This window comes from Denticeps clupeoides, chromosome 5 (assembly GCF_900700375.1).
Source record: "Denticeps clupeoides chromosome 5, fDenClu1.1, whole genome shotgun sequence".
NCBI classification, from domain to species: domain Eukaryota; kingdom Metazoa; phylum Chordata; class Actinopteri; order Clupeiformes; family Denticipitidae; genus Denticeps; species Denticeps clupeoides.
The window spans coordinates 1,651,204-1,674,927 of record NC_041711.1 but is presented as its reverse complement, the minus strand read 5'-3'; the positions used below and the strand labels follow the sequence as shown (position 1 = coordinate 1,674,927).

Here is a 23,724-nt window from a genome sequence, read left to right as displayed (position 1 = left end):
TAGCCAAGCTGGACACCACGGCGTGGCTCCTCTCCGACACAGCCTCTGCCCCGCCCCTGCGTACGCCCTTAACCACACCCCAACCGGACCCCACCGCCCAAATCTCCGTCTGCACTGAGGAGCAGTATGTGAGCGAGGCCACACACCACGACGTGTCTGCGGGCTCCGCCCGTGTTGTGCACCAAGATGCAGAGACCATCACTGGTGAGTGTTAAGCCAGAAGAATACTGGCTGTGACCTGCTGCGTATGCGTATAGTAGCCTAGTGAACAAGAAGACTCAGGTTCAAACCCCACTTACTACCATTGTGTCCCTGAGCAAGACCCTTAACCCTGACTGTCTCCAGGGGGGGACTGTCCCTGTAACTACTGATAGTAAGTCTCTCTGGATAAGGGCGTCTGGTAAATGCTGTAAATGTAAAATGTAAATGTTTGTGCTGATATACTTGCGTCTGTACTGTGTGTCGTAATCTGCAGTGTGAATTTGTGAATTATCACTGATGTGAAGATTGTCACTGTGAGAAACAGCACAGCACATGGTGCAACGTGTCCTCTGTATTTAACCATCACCCTTGGTGAGCAGTGGGCAGCCATGACAGGCGCCCGGGGAGACGGTGCTTTGCTCAGTGGCAACTTGGCGGATCGGGATTCGAACCGGCAACCTTCTGATTACGGGTCCGCTTCCTTAACCTCTAGGCCACCACTGCCACCACCAGGGGTCAATGTCCATGCTCAAATGTGGACATCTTGACTGCTGATCTGCAGTCTGCAGATCTCGAAACACCGCCCCTATAAAATTACTCATCTCTATTTACGCTCCGTTCGTTTTTGAGTATGCGCACAAAAAACCGACGCAACACAGTAGTGCAGAAGAACATGTTGTAGCAAGACCTGGCTGTTCTGTATATGGTAATCACTTGTTGAGGTCACATCATCGTAGCTTTGCAAACAGCGCTGCATGGATCACCAAAATGAGCTGAAGGCTTCAGAGAAAGGACGGGTCAGAATTTTTTCTGGGGTTTCCATCTTCCTCCCACAGCTCAGAGATGTGTGGGTCAGGGGATTAAAGCCCTATACATGGCAACGTGGTCCTGACCACCAGGCTTTTGGGAGAGATAAGCAAGTTAAAAAGAAGTTGGGATGCTGTGGATATGCAGAGGAGAAAACGTGCTGCGTCTCCTCAGTGATGATGCTGCTCTGCGGTTTACAGCACCGAAGCTGCTCTGTGAAGATGTCCCATCTGATGAGTGAAAACAGGTCACCACACCTCACTGTGAGTGTGTGTGTTCCGGTCGGTTTTAATGCTGTCAGGCAAATAGGATTACACTCACATTTCTGTTCCAGCATGGAATGTTTCTGATTACTGAGTGATAACTGGGAGGGAGAGATGGAGCGAGCGAGCATACATCTGTATTAACTTATGTTAATTAATAGGATTTTAAATGGTAAGGAGGTTTAATGGTTTTAAATGGTTAAGGAGGCAATGGCTCAATGTCTACCAATAGTTGGTAATAAATTCAAATTCTCTGTGCATATTTTGTGGTTTGAATGCCACCCGTCACCCATCCGCAGGAAAGGGAAGTAAAACGTGTACACACTAAGGTTGGCACGCTACTAGAATTTCAAACTCGAGTCAAACTCAGTCCACTTTATTGTCATCTCACTGTATACAAGTACACAGAGAGCCGAGATTGCGAAGCTTTGGAGATTCACAGTGTGCAAAATTACAAATAACACACATTGTGGACATTGTGCGCCGTCCCATAAAATAGTGCAGGTCGAGACAAGCAGCAGGGTATCTCAATACAGATACCCAAGAAAATACTTTTAAAACCACAGGGAGATGAATTAATGAGCTTGTTTTTAAAATAAAAAAAACTTTAATAACAAGATTGTTTCATTGTTATTATGATTCTAACTGTTATGAGTTAACAGTGCAAATATTGAAGTAACATAATTGAGGTTGGTAGATATTAGTAATTGCGTTATGCTTTTGAATGAACAGAGGGGCAGGACTTGCTTCATTTGTTAACGGTTTATTATTAGCTGTAGCTGCTAGCTGATGACTAATGATAGCTAATGTGTAACGATAACTGACAGCTGATGTTGCTATCAGCTAAATGCTAATCTGGACCAGATGAATCCTAGTCCATAGAAATGACCTGCTAACGAGACGACTCTAAAGCTTCAGGGATCTTCAGATGGACCAGTAACATCATAATGGACATGTAATGGACACCATGACACTGGACTAAAACCTACTCTGCACGGTCCAGTACCTCCAAACATGGACGGAGGCTCTTTACAACACTGTGGACTTCTCCACCTCTACAACTGTAGGACTTTTTCTCATCACCAACCCTGCACTGACACCACCTGTGGGCTTACTCTACCCTGGAAGGGCGTCCCTCTCTGTATCACTCCTTCCCAGTGTAATCAGAAGGTTGCCGATCCGCCAAGTTGCCACTTAGCAAAGCACCGTCCCCACACACTGCTCCCCGGGCGCCTGTCATGGCTGCCCACTGCTCACTCAGGGTGATGGTTAAATACAGAGGACACATTTCACTGTGTGCACCGTGTGCTGTGCTGCTGTGTATCACAATGACAATCACTTCACTTTCATATTTATATGGGATTCAACACTGTTTAAATGGGATTCATTTAAACAGTGATTCCGATCATTGATTAATATCAGAGTATTGATTGAAGAGGGTTTACAGTTAATATGAATTAACAGCCAGAAGCTTATTTTGCTGTTTATTGCAGTATTGTTGTTGCAAATACTAAATAGCAAAAACTATTTCATACACACTTTTGGAAGGTCTTTGTTTATGCTTTCTTAGTTTTAAGGCCATTTGTGAGCAATCTCTTAATTTAAAATGATTTAATATCAATTTTGATATTCTTTATTTTAACCTTGATATTACATGCATTCGTTTATTAACAATGACTGGAACTGAACATTTTCGCCTATGAACCAGGAGACCCAGGTTCAAATCCCACTTATTACCATCGTGTCCCTGAGCAAGACACTTAACCCTGAGTGTCTCCAGCGGGGGACTGTCCCTGTAACTATTGCAGAGCAGTCCCCAGCCAGTCCAGGTTTTACTCTACTACTGCAGGCTGGTCCGGTCTCCAGCCTCATACCTGGACCTGCTGGAACATCAGACCTGTTGAGATAACTGATGTAGAACCATGCCAGTGCTTCTCATGATGCGTTTGATGCTTTTTTTTTAATTAATTCATGAGTGTGGGAGGTGTTGTGTGACTGAGGACAAAGCTAAAGGAATGCGCACCACACACACACACACGCCACACAAGTCTGCCCCCATATAAAGAGGTTTTGTGTGTTCTGATGAGATGTGCTGATTAAACTCGGCGCTGTGTGCCCGGGCTGCCATGATGTAAGCTGGTTTCCTGCCAGCTTTCTACAGTCCCCACACTCCACCTGCTGGACTTGGGGGGGGTGGAGTCAGTCTCATGTCTGGGAGGAGCTTTCAGCAGATACGTGTACATACAGAATTTTCCACTGCTGGTTTCTGTGGTTCGGGGTTATTATACATGTTTTCTATACACATCCTCCATGGTCATGTGCTTATTAACAGCTGCTTTATATTAAATGATCACAGTGCTGTATAAGTGTGAATATATTTAGGGAACAAGCTTAAAAAAACAGTGAAAATGAGTCCTACAGATGTTCCTGAACGGTACCATGGGAACCCTGTGTTTGTATGAGATGATTTTTGGTCAGGTGACCTGAGTCACTTCCTGTGCTCAGTTGCCATGGAGATGGGGAGTCTGTATTGAGACAACACTGTGCTGTGTGTGTTAGAGTGTTGTACTTGGACTCTGGGAACTCAACACCAGAACGCACACGTGGTGTAGGGTTAGGTAGTAAAAAGGTCGGCATGCCGACCAGAGGTCATGGAGAAAGTGTGTGTTTTCACTGTGGAGGTTCACTTAATGTTAAGCTATGAGGTGTGTGTGTGTGTCTGTGTGTGGGTACGTACGTGAGCAATAATGTGTTTACACTCATGATCCACTTGTGCGTTAGTCACAGTGCCGCACGGGTGTTAATAGAGGGAGCAGCTCCATTACCTCAGGGCTAAAAATGTGGGCAGCAACTTGTGTGTTTGTGTTTTGGTGTGCGTGTGTGTGTGTGTGTGTTTGTTTTCACCTTGACCTCTTGTGTTTAGAAAAACGTCTGGGGGGAAAATTCGCCCACGTCTCCACATTCTGCTTTTCAGCTGAGTGTAGGTGCGTGTGTGCGTGTGCTTTTTAAACGTTGGCAGTGAAGATCCATTGGCAGATCAGTCGAACAAAAGGCTCACAGTTTCACTGTCCAGAACTCAGCACTGACCCTGACCGACTTTCACCAGACAGAGCAACTTTCACTAGTCATAACACACAGACTCACAAAAAAACTCACATACATACATACATACACACTCTCAAAATACTCATATATGCACACATACACGCACAAAAAAATCATGTATACATACATACACACACACGCACAAAAAAACCCTCATATATACATACATACACACTCTCAAAAAAAACTCATATATACATACACACACACACACACACACACACACACACACAAAAAAAACTCATATATATATACATACACACACACACACACAGAGGCCAGAAGACAATGTGCAGATCTGTGTGTTCTGGCGGCTGTAGCTTCGTCTATGTTTAGGGTTGGTGTGGTCATGTGACTGCTGTCATCTACATGCCAGACCAGGCCGTCTCCTCTTCCTCCTCCCTCCCTCTCCCCAGCATTCCTTCCCTCCGTCCCCCACCCGCTCTCCTCTCGACGTCCTGCTCTCTCCCGGAAAATGTAAGATCTGGAGGAAGTGAACGGAGCGCCGGGGTGCGGAACGATGAGTGAGTACGGAGCCACATGAGTGGGTACAGGGGGGTGGGGGTCTAGATTTGCATCCTGTGATTTTCGGGGGGGTGGTGAGGGTTCAGGTGAAGTTAGGGAAGTTAGGATTAGCTTTAGCATTAGCATCTGGTCAGGGGTCTTCGGAAGTTCCGAAGTTTTGCGCTGGAAGAGCTGCTGCTACTCCTGAAACAGGAGTGTGAGTTTGCAGGATAAAAGTTCTTCTCAACTCTGGGCTTCCGGGCAGTGGCAGCTCATGTACAGAGTTGAGGGGACAGAGGTGACCGAAAGGACACTCTTCTGTAGACGGAGGTGGAGTTTAGTGGCAACACCAGATGTAGCTAATAACATAAATCCAGGACCGAAATAATGGGGTCACGCCGTCCTCATCCGCCACCCCTGTTCACACCTTGCTCTTCCTCACCAGGACTCAGAGACGTCCTCCTGGGAGTAAATTTACTTCCACTGGGAGTGAAAACAGAATTTAATGCAGGGTTCCTATACGTCAGGGAATTTCCAGACAGGGAATGTCAGGGAATTTGATCAGTTGGCTGTCAAGTCAGGGAATTATCAGGGAATTTTGTGTAAATTCCGAGATATTTGGCTTGAAAATGAAGAATTTAATGACTTAAATGCTCTTTTGAATTCTATAACCGCTTTAAATGCCCCTTTCTGCTCAGCACTGAAACATTATATTGGACATTATACAGGAGGTCATGGAAATTCTCTTTTTTTGGTCATAGAAAAATCATGGAAAAGTCAGGAAATTTGAAGTCTGACTTGTAGTGAGTGGGAACCGTGTCTTCCCGTGTTTCGAGCAAGTAACGTTCTGTCCTTCAACCTAATGGCAACAATATAAACTTGTGCAGCACGACGCTCCTCCGACTGGACTGGATGTTCTCCCCTGCCCCGTCCCAGATCAGACGGGTGTGGTCCGTTCCCTGCGCTGTAAAGTCCTGCCTTGTTCCGCGCTGAATCAGCAGAGGCTTAGCGGGCGTCGGGCAGCCATTGTGTGTGAAGGCGGGTGGGTGGGCCTTCGCTCTGCCAGTGTTACGGTTTGATTGACCTCTTGCTAAAAGTGGATGGCATGTGCAGCTGGAGAGCCCGGCAGCGGTCATCAGTGGTCATTCAGGGTTTGAGCTGGAGCTGAATTTACCTCAAACCACCACAAGAGGTCCCCCTCTACCTGCTACAGCAGCCTGTCTCTGTATCGTAGACGTGTGTAATCGACCTGACAAGTACAGCTTGAAAAGCAACGTGCGGGGAAATGATCAGGTTTAAAACGTCCACTTGCGCATCTGTCTCACGATAATTAAAACGCATCGCCTGACGACGGTGGTCGAGAATTGCACATCAATTTAACATTACATTATGAAATGAACTTTTTACCAGTCACCGAAACCAGCCGAAATTTGTTCCTGATGTCTGGGTCTCTCGCTCTGCTGTAGATGTGTGCAACAGTACTGATCTTGCGGAGGTGGAAATCATCAGTTTGCTGGAGGAGCAGCTGCCTCTCTACAAGCTGAGGGCCGACTCGATCTACGGCTACGACCATGATGACTGGCTCCACACGCCGCTGCTCAACCCTGATGTCACCATCGACCTGACCACTGAGCAGATAGAGGAGACGCTCAAATACTTCCGTAAGACCTGCTGCTGTCACACTGTCTGTCCCTCACACACACTCACACACAGTGTTCTCAGTGTTAGTTTCAGAATAAGTAAATGATAAAATTACTGCTTATTATGTATACACTATATACACACTATATATACACACACTCTCTCTCTCTCTCTCTCTCTCTCTCTCTATATATATATATATATATATATATATATATATATACACACACACACACACACACACACACACACACACACACACACACACACACACTCAGGGTTAAGCATCTTGCTCAGGGACACAATGGTAGTAAGTGGGGTTTGAACCTTTTATTACATCTTTCCTTGGGACAACATTGAAGATATGACACAATGATATTATAATGGGGTAGTGGTGACCTAGCGGTTAAGGAAGTGACCCTGTAATCAGGAAGGTTGCCGGTTCGAATCCCGAGCCGCCAAGGCACCACTGAGCAAAGCACCGTCCCCACACACTGCTCCCCGGGCACCTGTCATGGCTGCCCACTGCTCACCAAGGGTGATGGTTAAATACAGAGGACAGTTTTCATTGTGTCACCATGTGCTGTGCTGTGTATCACAATGACAATCACTTCACTTTATATATAAAAAATATAATGTAATATAGTCAGTGTCCAGCTTGTATAAATGTGTGTAAATTTACTGTCCCCTTTTTTTTTTTTTTTTTTTTTAAATAAGTAAAAACATACAGACATTAATTTCTAAACCACTTGCAAAAATAGTAAGTCCACCCTTAAGTGAAAATGTACAAATTACATAATTTATCAGATGCCCTTATCCACAGCGATTTACAATCCGTAGTTACATGGACAGTCCCCCCTGGAGACACTCAGGGTTAAGTGTCCTGCTCAGGGACACGATGGTAGTAAGTGGGGTTTGAATCTGGATCTTTTGGTTCACAGGCAGGTGTGTTACCCACTAGGCCACTACCACCCTACTACAAATTGTGTTTTTGTGGCCACCATTATTTGCCTCAACTCTCTTGGACCTGAAGTTCTCTAGAGCTGCACAGGTTGGCACTGAAATCCTCCTCCAGTTCTCCATGAAGACGTGGTGGAGCTGGTGGATGTTAGCGACCTTGCACTCTTACACCTTCCACCTGCCCCACAGATGCTCAGTAGGGTTTATGTCTGGAGACACAATTGTCCTAAATATTTACAAAAATGCCAGGGGTTTTTTTTTTCATATAATATTACTAGCTTAGAACAAACGAACATTTAGTCCATCATTCCATTAAATGATGAATGAAATGCATGTTTGGGTTTGTACATTTCATCTTGGTACTTTGTCATCTTCGTTACGAAGATATCTATTAGTGCAGATGACTGAGGTCACCTCCCACAGCTGAGGGTATTCTAGTGATGTCATCAGCATGAGCCGCGCCACCTTGCCTCTGTTGGTGTGGAGGTGATGCAGCAGCCCGGACTCTTAAAGCAGCCGTGGTCCCAGTGATGAGCTGAACTGGTTCTTCTGCATCGTTATGTGGCGTCTTGGGTCTCGTCTCTGTCGTGGTGGAGCATTCTGCTGCTTCTTATTTCCTTCTTTCTGAGCAGCTGACATGCCAATACCGCTGCCAGCTGGAGTCAGAGACGGTCTCCATGGCAACCACCCTCACTGGCGCTTTCAGCGAGAGAAAGAGCAAGGAGGGGAGGGGCGGTACAGTGTGACGTCGCTGATGTCCGTGATCCTGATTGGCTGTGAGGCCAGTGCAACCTTGGCTCCGTGGAATACCGCAGAGGAAGTCTTCCTGCCCGCACTCGTCCTCTGTCTGCCGCTCTGCCGAAGCGCAGCGCTCGCGTCTCTCTGGGCCCGGGCTACGATGCCCGCCCTGCGGCTGGCTCCCGGTGCTTTGGTGGCCGTCTGTGGTGCTGCCGCGGCGGCAGGGAGAGAATGGGCCGCCTTTGCCGTGACCTCCAGTATAGGACCGAAAAAGAGACGCCCTGAGCATGCAGAGATTTGCGGAGGCCGACTACTATGAGCTGGACTGGTACTATGACGAATGCGCCGACGGTAAGAGATGCTGCGCAGGAGAGGGACACGCACGGTCGCGTTTTAACTCTGATATGCAGAGCGACTGGTCTGGATCCCATTCTGATGGCAGATGGTGGGATGGCGTTCAGGATGACCACCTGGAGCATTTTCTCATTTATAGCACTCACAACAACACTCATTATGGTTTTAATCAGCTGGTTCATAGTGGCCGTCTCCTGCGGTGGCGGTGGAGCTGGTCGCGTCGCTCTCCCATGGTGGCAGTGGGGCAGGTCGCGCAGGTCCGACATGCTGCGCTGTGTCCACAGTTGTAATGCATGTGACTGTTTTTAATGCTGCAGGGTTTCACTCGTCTCCTTCCTGTTCTCTAACTTTATTCATAGACACACACACACACAAAAGGGTTCCCAGAATGGAGGATGTCTCTGAAAGAGAGAAAGGGTGTGTGTGTGTGTGTGTATGTGTTGTCAAGGTGACCTCTTCTAGCCTCTGGAGGAATGCAGGTCCAACAAACCCCACAAACGTAGTCAAACATGGACAGAACATAAATAAAGTGTGTGCGTGTGTGTGTGTGTGTGTGTGTGTGTGTGGGTGGGTGCGCGCTCTGTGTTTGTTTTGGAAATTAGCAGCCGGTGATAAACTGGCCTCTCCCCTTGGACTCCTTTGGAGAATGTGTACAGTGGGAATAATTACTTGGTGTTCAAAGGTTGTCTGTTTGTGTGTATGTATGTATGTGTGTGTGTGTGTGTGTGTGTTTTGCATAGTTTTGGACACGCCCATTCAACAGGTGTATCTAATGCCCTGTGCTCAGCTTTCTGTGGTTGCCATGGCGCAGCAGTGGGCGCTACCACTCCGGCGCCTGCAGGGGGTGGTTCGTTATGAGAGCAATGTCTGTTTGAGCTGGTGTGTGTGTGTGTGTGTGTGTGTGTGTGTGTGTGTGTTATTTTAGATTTCTTTACTCAGTATGTTGTCTGAGTAATATCACGTCATCTACGCCCTGTCACGTTTTGCTTTCGAGCTGCTCTGCTCCACCCTCCCGTTCGGGTGGTTTGAGACGCTCCCGCCGCCCTGCGGCGCTCCGTGAGAGGGTTTGTTTGAGTTGGTTTGAGGCGGACGTCTCCAACTCACTCCTGGCCATGGAGCAGTGTCTGGACTTTCGAGAGCGGCGTGTGTGGGCGCACCTTTAGTGCCCGTCATGGCGCTGCCAGTTCGCCACCTGTCAGAGCAGAGCTACGAGTTCGACTCCTCGGCAGAAACGTACGAGAGCGCCGCTTCTCCGCTGCTGGGAGAGGGAGAGGGTGGAGATGGAGACGAAGCGGAGCCCTTCACCCTGGAGGAAGGTACGCAGCACCGGGCCGACAGATGAGCTTCAGGTGGTGTATCTATGGAGGATCAACAGGGAGAGTCACTCTGACTCTGATAACATCGAGCGCAGCTGGTCCTACCGGAGTTCAGCAGGTGGAGTACATGGTGTTGTGTTAATATACAGTATAGGGCAAAAGTTTGGACACCTTCTCATTCAACGTGTTTTCTTTATCTTCATACGTTGTCTACGTTGGTAGATTCTCACTGAAGGCATCAAAACTATGAACACATGTGGAGTTATGAACTTAACAAAAAAAGGTGAAATAAGTGAAAACATGTTTTATATTCTAGTTTCTTTGCTCTGATTACTGCTTTACACACTCTTGGCATTCTCTCGATGAGCTTCAAGAGGTCGTCACCTGAAATGCTTCTCCAACAGTCTTGAAGGAGTTCCCAGAGGTGTTTAGCACTTGTTGGTCCAGCTCACCCCAAACCATCTGGATTGGGTTCAGGTCCGGTGACTGTGGAGGCCAGGTCTCCACTTTTTGTTAAGTACAGAACTCCACATGTGTTCATTCCTAGTTTTGATGCCTTCAGTGAGAATCTACCAACGTAAAAGGTCCTGAAAATAAAGAAAACACGTTGAATGAGAAGGAGTCCAAACTTTTGGCCTGTACTGTATTCCGAGGGCTTTTTTACGACTGTAAGGAGACACGCCCTGTTGATAAGAGAGTGAAATCCGTCTGGGGGGTCGACACTGACCCCTACTCACCTCTCCATTTCAGGTTCTTGGTTTCACCTCGGTGCAGTTTAGAGTGGCTAAACTGTCCCCTTCCAACAGTCTCAGTCGTGCTGGGAAGGTCAGATTTGGAGGAGTTACTGTCCTTCTGTGATGTCTGAATGTCTTCTTGAGGGATGAGAGGCTTTAAATAATAATTGTATTTCGTTGATGTTCACCTCCTGTGTGCATGTGGCAGCAGCTCCTGCCACAGTTCTGCAGCATCTTCTGCGTATGCCAGTGGTGTGATGGTCATGGATATCTGGGGGTGGTGTTTTGCATCTGGTTTGTCACCGCAGTGGATCAGTGTGTCAGGAAGTGGAGCATCGGCAGTAGTTTCCTCAGACACCCTGCGGACGTGCCACCCTGCTCTCCTGCCTTGGCCCTTTGTCCCACTGGTTCCTGGGAAGCTGTGCAGTCATCTGGCAGGAGATAAGGGATCAGGAGGGCCTTGGCCTTGTTGCCTTGCGATACCTGATGAATCAACACTGGAAACCAGCTTAAAGGAAGTTCAATGGAATATTTTTATACCTGCCTGTCTCACCACTAATAGCAACATAGCATATGTCTGCTTGGACGTTAACACTAGGTTCGTGTGCTTATCTTCTCCTGTAAGTGCCTCAGCAGCAGGATACCCAGTAGAACACTTATTAAATACATCTTCGCTGCATGGAGAGGTGTCCTGAGAATCTGGGTGACTCAATGAAGTTCATCTGCAGGGGACGTTCTTGGAATCTTGGTCTACGGTCTCTAGAACTTGAGACATGTTCCTCTTCCTCTTTTCCTTGATCTTTATGGATTTAGGAAGATGGAAATCTCATGCAGTTGGTTCTTCTGTAAACCAGACCCTTTGAGAGAATGATTCTTGTTGTTTATACTGTTGGTTTTGCAGTCCACTCTTATCTGTATGTGTCTCCTCCTATATTATCTCCAGATCTGATCTGGGATTAGCTATTAGAGAGTAGATTGTTTGACCACACATGGGTGTGGCTCATTTGCTGATAACATTTCATCAGTTTGCTTCTTGCAGCAAACATTTTATCGATTCCCAATGGAGATAGTCAACCCCATAGTTCCTGAGAAGAACTGGTCTGAACTCAGCCCTTCTTTCTCCGTTCGTGTCTGTTTGTCTCTGCAGTTCTTTGTGCGGAACGAGTGGGCCAGATGACTAAAACCTACAATGACATAGATGCTGTTACCCGTCTGTTGGAGGAGGTAAGTGTCTATGAGACCAAAGGGAATATAGAGGGAAGAGGGACTACATCTGTCCTCACTATGCGCTGTAGGGTCTTGCGGTCCGATGCGGTGCAGATCCCAAACCAGACAGTGATGCAGCTGGTCAGAATGCTCTCAATAGAAGGTGGTGAGGATGGGTGGTGGGAGATGGGCTTTCCTCAGCCTCCGCAGGAAGTAAAGCAGCTGCTGGGCTTTCTTGGCTTTTGAGCTGGTGTTGAGAGCCCAGGAGATGTTCTCCTCTAGATTGTTCTCCAGACAAGATCTATCGATGTGCAGTGGATAGTGGTTGGCATGTAGATGAATAAAAAAAACTGCAATGCAAGGACCGTTTTTACATTTACAGGTCATTTAAGTTCACAGCACGGGATGTCTGGACTGTTTGTTTACTACTGGCTTTATAGATAAATTATAAATCTAGTACATCAAGAGTTGGCCCAGTAGCTGCATAATCACTGTCCTCCTCACTTCATCATTCACTACCAGCGTACAGAGTTGAGCAGATTACTAGCTCCACTGCTCTTCTGATGTCTGTCTGTCCTCCCTCCACAGAAAGAGCGCGACTTGGAGCTGGCTGCCCGCATCGGTCAGTCTCTGCTAAAGAAGAACAAAACCCTGACCGAGAGGAATGAGTTTCTGGAGGAGCAAGTGGAGCACATTCGGGAGGAGGTAAAGAGGGTAGGACTGGGGGAGGGAGGGAGGAAGGTTGGAGGGTGTCTGATTAGTCCTTTGTCCTCTGGGGGTCTGAGTTTTTATTCCTCTGCATGTTCAGGCTTGCAGATTCTTCACGCCTGAAACAAAGTCGCTTCTCCACTTCTAAGGCGTCTCGCGTGTCTGATTGTTTGTCGTCGTCATTGCTCAGGTATCACAGCTACGCCACGATCTCACCCTGAAAGATGAGCTGCTCCAGTTCTATACGAGCGCAGCAGAAGAAAGCGAGGGGGAGTCGGCCGCCTCCACCCCGTGAGTTTCCCTCTCTTCACTACATGTACTTTTTGTCCCCATCCCGTTCACCTCCAGATCAGCCTACGGACACACCCGTATCATCCCCAATTTCTCATTCATGCGTCTGCACAGATATGAAATCAGTTTTGTCTTTGTTGTACATCACCAGCATTTTCAGACATAACCTAATCTGACCTAGACATGACCAACATGTGCAACTCTGATGCAGTTTTACACCTAGAAGACCCTGTGCTGTGCTGCTGTGTATCACAATGACAATCACTTCGCTTTCACATTTATAATGTGGCTGTAGGTGCTGTAACAGCGTTGTACTGATGTTACAGTGTGGCTGTAGGTGCTGTAACAGCATTGTACTGATGTTACAGTGTGGCTGTAGGTGCTGTAACAGCGTTGTACTGATGTTACAGTGTGGCTGTAGGTGCTGTAACAGCGTTGTACTGATGTAACTGTGTGGCTGTAGGTGCTGTAACAGCATTGTACTGATGTTACAGTGTGGATGCAGGTGCTGTAACTGTATTGTACTGATGTAACTGTGTGGCTGTAGGTGCTGTAACAGCGTTGTAATGATGTTACAGTGTGGATGCAGGTGCTGTAACTGTGTTGTACTGATGTAACTGTGTGGCTGTAGGTGCTGTAACAGCGTTGTAATGATGTTACAGTGTGGATGCAGGTGCTGTAACAGCATTGTACTGATGTTACAGTGTGGATGCAGGTGTTGTAACTGTGTTGTACTGATGTAACTGTGTGGCTGTAGGTGCTGTAACAGCGTTGTACTGATGTAACAGTGTGGCTGCAGGTGCTGTAACTGTATTGTACTGATGTAACTGTGTGGCTGTAGGTGCTGTAACAGCGTTGTAATGATGTTACAGTGTGGATGCAGGTGCTGTAACTGTGTTGTACTGATGTAACTGTGTGGCTGTAGGTGCTGTAACAGCGTTGTACTGATGTAACAGTGTGGCTGCAGGTGCTGTAACTGTATTGTACTGATGTAACTGTGTGGCTGTAGGTGCTGTAACAGCGTTGTAATGATGTTACAGTGTGGATGCAGGTGCTGTAACTGTGTTGTACTGATGTAACTGTGTGGCTGTAGGTGCTGTAACAGCGTTGTAATGATGTAACAGTGTGGCTGTAGGTGCTGTAACAGCATTGTACTGATGTTACAGTGTGGATGCAGGTGCTGTAACTGTGTTGTACTGATGTTACAGTGTGGACGTAGGTGCTGTAACAGTGTGGATTTAGGGTCTGTAACAGTGTTGTACTGATGTTACAGTGTGGATGTACGTGCTGTAACTGTGTTGTACTGATGAAACAGTGTGGGTGTAGGTGCTGTAACAGTGTGGATGTAGGTGCTGTAATGGTGTTGGTGTTGTACTGATGTAACAGTGTGGATGTAGGTGCTGTAACAGTGGATTTAGTGTCTGTAACAGTGTTGTACTGATGTTACAGTGTGGATGTACGTGCTGTAACTGTGTTGTACTGATGAAACAGTGTGGGTGTAGGTGCTGTAACAGTGTGGATGTAGGTGCTGTAACAGTGGATTTAGTGTCTGTAATGGTGTTGTACTGATGTTAGAGTTTGGATGTAGGTGCTGTAACTGTGTTGCACTGTTGTGTGATTTAAAACTGCTGCACTGATTCTGTAACAGTGTGGTGCAGTTTTTGTGCTGATAATGTAATGTTGTTGATGTACAGTTTTCCTCATGACATTAATATCCTGCATGCCGCATCTTCTTATCCATACTGTGTTTTTTTTAGGGCTATTTACACAAACTGAACAGTATTTCATTCTGAACTTTAAGACATCTCACCACCTCACACTCTACTCATTATACTGTGATATTTGATCATATTGCTGCTAATTATTGTCTGTGTGATTTGTGTGGTTTGTATTGACCTGCACTATATTATGGGTCTGTGCACAATGTCCTTTGTCATCTTTTTGTGTTGTGTGCTGTTTCCATTGGTCTTTTGGCAAACTGTGATACCCTAAAGAGTCTCTGTTTCTCACAATGTTCTGTGTTGCACAGCCAACTGTACTGGTCCTGTTACACAGTCCTGAAATATTAATCACCGCCATAAGATCACCACAACCCAGCCTGCTTTAAGAAAATAAATAAAAATAGATCCTGTCTTTTTTTCTGCCAGTTTGGACAACATAGACACCCACTTTTTATAGAGATTTTGACACAACCAGGGAAACGTATGAAAGCATTCAGATGTTGTCCTTCTAATTTCTGAGGCTTCTGTTATTTCTAAATTCATCCCTCCCAGACTTCAGCGGAATGAGTTGACCTGCTCTGTGCCAAACTTCTTCCCACTGGACTCTCTACAGAAGAAGCTGAAGGAGTTGGAGGAGGAAAACCTGGTGCTGCGCTCTGAGGTGAGGAGGCGTTGTCAGCTGGTTCAGTTTCCTTTTTAGCCTTTCCTAAAGGTACCCGTACCTCTGATATTAACATTTACAGCTTTTACCAGACACGCTTATCCAGAGCGACTTACAATCAGTAGTTACAGGGACAGTCCCCCCCTGGAGACACTCAGGGTTAAGTGTCTTGCTCAGGGACACAATGGTAGTAAGTGGGGTTTGAACCTGGGACTTCTGGTTCATAGGCGAGTGTGTTACCCACTAGGCTACTACCAACCCGATATAAGATGATCTCCAGGGCTGATAGCTATCAGGCGCTATGAAGAATAAATAAATCAGTAAATAAAAATGAGGTTCGTCCAGTGATCTGACCGTACATGGGACCTAGCAGTTAAGGAAGCGGCCCCGTAATCAGAAGGTTGCCGGTTCGAATCCTGATCCACTGAGGTGCAAAGCACCGTCCCCACACACTGCTCCCCGGGCGCCTGTCATGGCTGCCCACTGCTCACCAAGGGCGATGGTTAAATACAGAGGACACATTTTCTTGCGTGGTCTTGGTCTTCGGTCTTGGCCAAACAGATTCAGGTCCAGCAGTTGCTCCACCTGCCAATGCGTTTTCGGATTAACATACTGGCAGCCAGCACGTTTATAAAGGCAGGGAAGACACTGGAGATGTCGATACCAAAGATTCCTGATCGCTGACAACCTACCTGGAGAAGATTGGGAATCTGGTGAACTGGTGCCAGAGGAACAATCTCCACCTGAACGTCAGCAATACAAAGGAGTTAACAGTGGACTTCAGTACCAAGCAGGAGAGGACCTACCAGACCCCTGTCATCAACAGGAGCCCAGTGGAGAGAGTGGACGGCTTCCGTTACCTCGGTGTTAACATCACGCAGGACCTGTCATGGTCCTGTCACATCAACACCGTGGTGAAAAATGCCCGGCAGCATCTCTACCACCTCAGACGCCTGAGAGACTTCAGACTGCCCTCCAAGGTGCTCAGGAACTTCTACTCCTGCACCATAGAGAGCACCCTGACAGGAAACATCTCAACCTGGTTCAGGAACCGCACCATGAAGGACAGGCGAGCCCTACAGAGGGTGGTTCCATCAGCTGAACGCACCATCTGTACCAAGCTCCCTGACCTTCAATCTATCTACAGCAAGCGGTGCTGCACCAGGGCCAGGAAGATAGTGAAGGACCTCACCCACCCCAACAATGGACTCTTCTCTCTGCTGCGATCAGGGAAGCGCTTTCGCTCCCTGAAGTCCAACACAGAGAGAATGAGGAGGAGCTTCTTCCTGCAGGCTGTCCGAGCTCTCAACAACAACACTACATAGAACTCCAACACACTCCAGCACTTTCACCTTCAAACACTTCTGGACTCAATAACCCCAGAATTTTGCTCAAATTTTTACTCTTGCACAAATTTTTTTTACTTTTTCTTTGACTTCACTCATTTGCACACCTTCACCCTACCTGTTACACATATTTTGTGTTTTATGTTAAAGACATAAAAGTGCAATATTTGGTTATGTTTGCAATATTTGCATATTGGTTCTTTGTTTAGTGGCAATATTTGTAATACTGTGGTCTGTACAGTCGCTAAAGCATTTCAATGCATATCATACCGTGTATGTTAAAATTAGAATTTGAATTAAAGGCATGAGGCGGGGCTTGGATAGAGGAGGCGGGTCACAGTGAAACGCCCTTTGGAAGCTGGTTCCAGAAGCTCCAGTTACCAGAGATATCTTGCTGGGTTCGGGTTGAGCTTGCGTGGTAAATGAGCGGTGAAGGAAAAAGTATTTCACACGTTGTAAGTCCAGTGGTATTAAATGTTAACTTGACCGATTGCGTGTCTAATATAAAAATTATTACGATTGAGATAAAAGATGAGTGTGGGGTTCATCTGTCCATCCAGGCCAGTCACCTGGAGACCGAGACGATCTCGTTCGAGGAGAAGGAGCAGCAGCTGGTGAACGACTGTGTGAAGGAGTTGAGTGAGTCCTTTCTGCCCACTGCTGGCCCGACACTGACCTGTGCGCGTTTGCACGCTCTCGCCCTCACTCCCTTCCCTCTCCGTCCTTCAGGAGATGCCCACATCCAGATTTCGTCCATCGCCGAGGAGCTGGCGAGGAAGACAGAAGATGCGTCTCGGCAGCAGGAGGAGATCACACACCTGCTGTCACAGATCGTGGACCTTCAGAAGAAGTCCAAGGCCGTACGTGGTCGTCCTCGGCCTGTCACTCACCCTTCAATCTGGCACGGTACGTTTATATGTCTGTTTGACGGATGCCTGTGTTCCTCAGTATGCGGTGGAGAATGAGGAGCTGACCCAGCATCTGTCTGCTGCCAAGGACGCTCAGAGACAGCTGACTGCAGAGGTAACACACACACACACACACACCGTAGTAGTAGAATCCAGGGGGGGGGTGAGTTTGTGTTTGTGTATGTGTGCATTTCATGCTCTGTGTGTGTGTGTAGCTGCGGGAGCTGGGAGATAAATATGCCGAGTGTATGGAGATGCTACACGAGGCCCAGGAGGAGCTGAAGAACCTGAGGAACAAAGCTCTCCCGCACAGCACGCCCCGCCGCTTCCACTCGCTCGGCCTGTTCCCCATGGTGAGTGGGGCTCTGGCGAGACGGGGACGCGCCGTGGACGTCGCTCTGTGACCCACGCGTGTCTTTGTGTCCCAGGACTCCCTGGCTGCGGAGATCGAGGGGACCATGAGGAAAGAGCTGCAGATGGACGACCCGGAAGTGGAGGAACAGAAGTGAGGGGCTCATTGCACCCGTTTCGCCCCTAAACCGCGACCTGTGTGCATAACCGCGTGTGTCCGGTTCTCCTGTCCAGGATGCACCCCAAGCGCGTGTTCCAGACGGTGCGGAACATCAACCAGGTGGTCCGGCAGCGGTCCGCACTCCCCTCCCCCATGAACATCCCCGGGTCCAATCAGACGTCGCTGCTCAGCTCGGCGCGGTCCAGCTGCGTCAGCACGCCCCGCTCCAGTCTCTACGGCGCCGTCGTCATGGACAACCGCACCAGCAGCCTGCTGATGGAGGCGCACACACCGGAGGACAGGTGAGGACGGGCGGAGTCAGCGGTCGAAGTGAAGCGGCAGTCATGTTCGTGGTGGGTTTTGTTTTTTTTAACAGTGCAGACGACTCCAACCGAAAACGGGCGGGGACTCCCGGCACGCCGGGCTCTCAGGACCTGGCGGCGGCCCTGCGGCGCCTCTCCCTGCGGCGCGAGAACTACCTGAGCGAGCGGCGCTTCTTCGAGGAGGAGCGCGAGCGGAAGCTGGCGGAGAAGGAGGAGGGGCCGGACGGCTCCGTCACGCCCACCGACAGCATCATGTCGCTGGGGCCTCTCCTCGCTGCACTCCGGCCTCTCCGGATACTCCTTCTCCTACCTGCCCGAGAAGCTGCAGATCGTCAAGCCGCTGGAAGGTGACTCCTCCTCCCTCTCTCCCAGAAAGCCCCGCCTCCTGCTGCACGCCCTCTTTTTTGCTGGATCGAGATTTAGTCGTGGTCGTCCAGTTGGCATCGCACAGCGAGTAAGGACACTCGCACCTTGTCCACTTTGGCGCCATCATGTGGTTGAAAATGGTAACGGTTTTCAACTGAATTGCATCTGCAGTAGCTTACGCCATCATTAATTCATCCGTTTCTTCTCCACACATGATTTCTGTCTGTCTACGCTTCCTTTTTCACAATAAAGTCATTTTCATGGCCCTCTGCTTCCTCTCTTCCTCTCCCGGTCCGTACAGTCATCACCTCGTCTGCACTGTCACACAAACACGAGACTCCAGTCAGATTACAGAGCCTGCAAGTGTGTCTACAGGAGGCGGCCCCGTAATCGGAAGGTTGCGGGTTCAAATCCCGAACCGCCAAGGTGCCACTGAGGTCCCCTTGATGAAGGCACCGTCCCCACACACTGCTCCCCGGGCGCCTGTCATGGCTGCCCACTGCTCACCAAGGGTGATGGTTAAATACAGAGGACACGTTTCGTCGTGTCACCGTGTGCTGTGTTGCAGTGTTTCACAATGACAAAAACAATCACACAAAAAGATTACAGGTCAGACCTCAACATTTAAAAATGCTGTTCTGCACCTCATGCGTTTGGTGACCCTCACCGGTGACCCTGCTCAGTGTGTAACTCTGACCTCTCTGCTTGTCCCAGGATCAGCGACGCTGCACCAGTGGCAGCTGCTGGCTCAGCCCAACCTGGGTGGCATCTTGGACCCCCGGCCGGGCGTGGTCACCCGTGGCTCCCGGCCACTGGAGTTGGAGCTAGAGGAGGTGTACGAGTTCGCTGACCTGGAGGAGGATGAAGCAGGAGACCGGAGCCTGGTGACATCACATCCCGCCCGGCGAATCGCCCACAGCCGTGCGTCGTCCACCTCTTCCTGTGCCAGCGGCTACGCCCCCAGCATCGACAATGAGGCCGAAGTCACCGTGGCGACGAGCTGCACACAGGAAGAGGCAGTGGAGGCTGTGTCCTCCGGTGAGGGAGTCTCCTAAAAAAATGTCCACCCTCTCAAACGGGCCAGGAACAGGAATCCTGCCCCGGCAGTTCAGCGGCCACGCCCCCTTCCTTCAGTGACCCACGCAGACACGCACACACCACCGCCACCCTGATGTCCACCAACATACGTCACTGAGTATATTTAACTTCATTTTAAACTTCTTCTCAAGCTCCGCCTCTTTCTACCTGATCTGCCCCTCCCTCTTTTTAAAGGACTGAGCAGAGAAACGTTTCAGACCAGCACGGACGTCCTGCGTTCCAAACGTTTTAATCTCTCACTCCCGCTCCGTCTGATCCTTCCCCCGCTGCTGACCACACGCCGCTTCCCTGCAGGGGCCACACCCACCACCTCACTGACCAAACCAAAGTGGCCGAGGGGTTTAAACTCATTTCGGCTGTCGTGCTGTGTTCCCCTAGCAACGTTTTTGAGGACAGGGGTCAATGAAAACATATACACACACACAACACAGAGAGAGGCCTCCACTCTCCCGTTATGTGTGTGTGTGTGTGTGTGTGTGTCTCAGATGTCCGTTCTATAAAAATCCTCTTGGACCGGGTGACTCCTGAACCGCGTGTGACGGTCAGGTTACAGTCACGCAAGTCACACGTAGCACAAAAACACTTGAGACTTGTCAGTGTCAGTTTCTCTACCACACACACACACACACACACACAGAGTGTGAGGCCTGTTCAGGAACGCCAGATGCTCGATCTGCCAGCTGCTGCCCTTTTGTGTCTCTGCTGCTACGTAAAGTCGGGTTTGGGGTTCTGTCCTTTTTTTTATTTCAGTTCAGCAGAATTGATCAAGGCTTTATGGACAATTTCCATCTTTGATGTGTTTTTTGTTTGTTTTCTGGTGTGTGTGTTGTTAACTGATTGCATTTTCTGTGTTGTCCTCAGCATTTTATCCTGGTAAGTGTGTGTCTAACACCAGCTCTACCTACACCTTCACAACCTGCAGGATCCTACACCCGTCCGACGAGCTCACCAGAGTCACGCCAAGGTGAGGTCTTTCTCACACACATATGCACACACACACACACACACACACACACACACACAAAGATCCTTGGCTGTCTGTTATCAAGGGCTCATCAGTCGTCATTTGTCTGAACACTGGCCAGACGTTACTGATACCCCCCCAATTCCAATCATTTTAATTAACAAACGTAGATCATGACAATATTTTTTACCACAATCAGCCACTTTCACTCCAGTTCATTTTACATGCCTGGAAAGACATGGTGTATGTTTACCTTTAATTCATTTCTAAAGCGTCTAAAAATTTTTGTTGCACTTTTATATAACTGACAATTTTCTCTAAAACATAGTTAATTTTCTGTCATTGTACTTTTATATAACTAGAATATAACTATAGGACTAGGTCATGTAGTTTAAATAATAATATATTTTTTAGAATGTAGTATTATTTTTTACATTTATTTATAAATCATGTACTCTTATATAACTAGAATATAACTATATAACTAGGTCATATAGTTTAAATAATAATATTTTATTAGAATGTATTATTTTCATAATTTATTTATAAATAATGTACTTATATATAACTACAATATAACTATAGGACTAGATCATGTAGTTTAAATAATAATATTTTTTTGAACGTATTATTTTTATAATTTATTTATAAATCATGTACTTTTATATAACTAGAATATAACTATATGACTAGGTCATATAGTTTAAATAATAATATTTTTTTTAGAATGTAGTATTATTTTTATAATTCATTATTTACTCTACTGTCTTAATCTTGAATTATTATTTAATTCAAATGCTACACATACATTGCGTCTCATTACCCATGAAAAGTATAGATGTGCAATAAAAGTTAATGGTAATATGAACATCATGAACATCATCCCTTCATCTTGCAGAATAAAGTGGTGTGTAAGTCACTGGATGCAATAAATCAGTAAATATTGTTATTTTCTGGGTTTTGCGCATTTTTGGATTTGATAGACCGATATGACGACCGATGTTTTGTAGGCTCTAGACAGGGAGGGTAAAGGACAGAAAATGATCTCGAGGGCGGCGTCAGGAAACGCCCGTTTTACGCCGCACCACTGAGAGTACAGTGTGATTGGCCCCCCAGGTCGTGCGATGAGGAAGAGGAGGTGGAGCGCTACCACGTCCTTCTCAGGGCAGACCTGGAGCAGGCTCACTGACACCCGCCGCCCACGGGTGAGCCTGGGTCACGGAGGAGTGCCGCCCCTGCCTAACAATGCTCAGCCGCTAACTCTGCACAGCATTCTGGGAGTTTTAGCATGAAGCATCTACTGACACTCAACCTGAACTAAGCTCCGCCCACCGCGGCTCGGTTCGTCAGTGCATGAAAATGACGTTTAAATGAAATAACGTGGTCAGGATTATAGGTTCCGTGCGCGGCGTGCTGCAGCATTCCGGATAATCGGCATGAGCGCGTGCATGAGCGGATTCTACGGAGTTTCTGACTGTCTCTGCCTGTATCGTCTCTCCCAGTCTGCTGGCTGCTCCGAAGACCTCGTGCTCCCTGACCTCCGGCCCGTTCCGCTCCTCCTCCACGCCGGCGTCCACGCCCTGCACGCCGCGCCGCCTCAGCCTGGCCGAGTCCTTCACCAACCTGCGCGACCCCACCAAGACCACCAGCACCTCCCTGGGCCTGGTCTGGCTGCTGAAGGAGCGCGGGATCTCCGCCGCCGTCTACGACCCGCACAGCTGGGACCGCGTGGCCCGCGGCCAGGACTCCGGATGCGGCACGGACGCCTTACCGTCGACCCCGCCCAATTCCCCCGCCAAGCCTAAACCCAGCAGCCCGGTGGCCACGCCCACCTTCCAGTACGACAACTTCCTGGCCTCCAAGCCGGCCAGCTCCATTTTGAAAGGAGTCCAGGGGGAGAACTCGGACTTGCAGCGGCACGCCGACGCCAGCGTCCGCAACCTCAAACTAGTGGACAAGGTGAGACGCTTGGGCGTCGGCCCCATGCTGGTCGGAGCGGCGGCGTCACACGTCCCCGCCCTGTCCAGCCCCGTCGGGGGCCTGCCGGCCTTCAACGCGGGGATGCGGCGCAACCGCAGCTACCCGGCCATGGTGGGGGCCAGCATGGCCATGAAGGGGCCCGGCCCCGAGAGCGGGACGGAACTGCTGCTGACCCCCCCATAGTGACGCGTGAACGTCTCCTTTTATCACTGTGAGTGTGTGTGTGTGTGTGTGTGTGAGAGACCCAACTCCCCATCGGTTCTGTTTGACTGAAGGGTTCCTCGGCCTGCGGAACCATGTAGCACATTTTCAGAGGGTAATAAGAAGCACTTTTCCCACGTGGTCCAGGAGCCCATGTGCATATTCATGTGTGTGGGGGGGTATGAGATCTTGTTTTTTTTTGTTTGTGGCGTGTTGCCATTTTTGAATATCTGGTTCCATTTTGGAAATGCCTTTTGGTTTATGATATAAATGCAAAGTCCTATGAAGGAGAAGTCAGCTTCTACGGGAAAGGCCGGGACTTGAAGCGGTTCCAGATTTCTTCACCAGATCTTGCCTGAAATCCTTCATCATCTGTCAGCAGAGGGAACCAGACGCTCAAAGATCCAGCCGCCGAGTCGGACCCTCTGGAACGAGAGAAATGGTCTTTTCTGCCGGATGGGATTCGATGTGAGATTCGTGGTGTTAGTGCCTGACCGTCAGCCACAGTACTGCTGTACCCCGCGTCCGACTGACCTTCGAAGGACCGGAGACCCCCCTTTTCCCCCCTTCCTTGTGTTGCCATGACGGCACACGTATCTGTACTGCGTGGGTTGCAGTGAACGTGTCGTCGGCGTATTTTTCGTCCGTCGTTGTCCTCAACTTGAACGCGTTGTTTTTGAATGTACGACAAAAAACTGATTCTTCTCCATAACATTAAATTATTTAAGTTCTGAGTTTTAATGCACTGTACCACAAAGGGAAGTACTGACACTTGTACAGTTATTAATTATGCAATAAATTTCGATGTGTCATTTGA

At 48.3% G+C, this 23,724-nt stretch overlaps 1 protein-coding gene across 1 annotated transcript; it reads left to right on the top strand.

Moving 5' to 3' along the window:
* Window positions 1-23,724, top strand: trak1a (trafficking protein, kinesin binding 1a). Its single transcript, XM_028982108.1, is given in 17 exon segments — window positions 1-204; window positions 6,347-6,541; window positions 11,771-11,847; window positions 12,418-12,534; window positions 12,728-12,828; window positions 15,102-15,210; window positions 17,117-17,195; window positions 17,286-17,416; window positions 17,505-17,579; window positions 17,680-17,817; window positions 17,893-17,969; window positions 18,050-18,277; window positions 18,352-18,564; window positions 18,566-18,645; window positions 19,379-19,702; window positions 20,624-20,726; window positions 22,229-23,724. Coding segments are annotated over 15 exon segments (2,487 nt in total). The 5' UTR covers window positions 1-204; window positions 6,347-6,541; window positions 11,771-11,796; the 3' UTR covers window positions 22,890-23,724.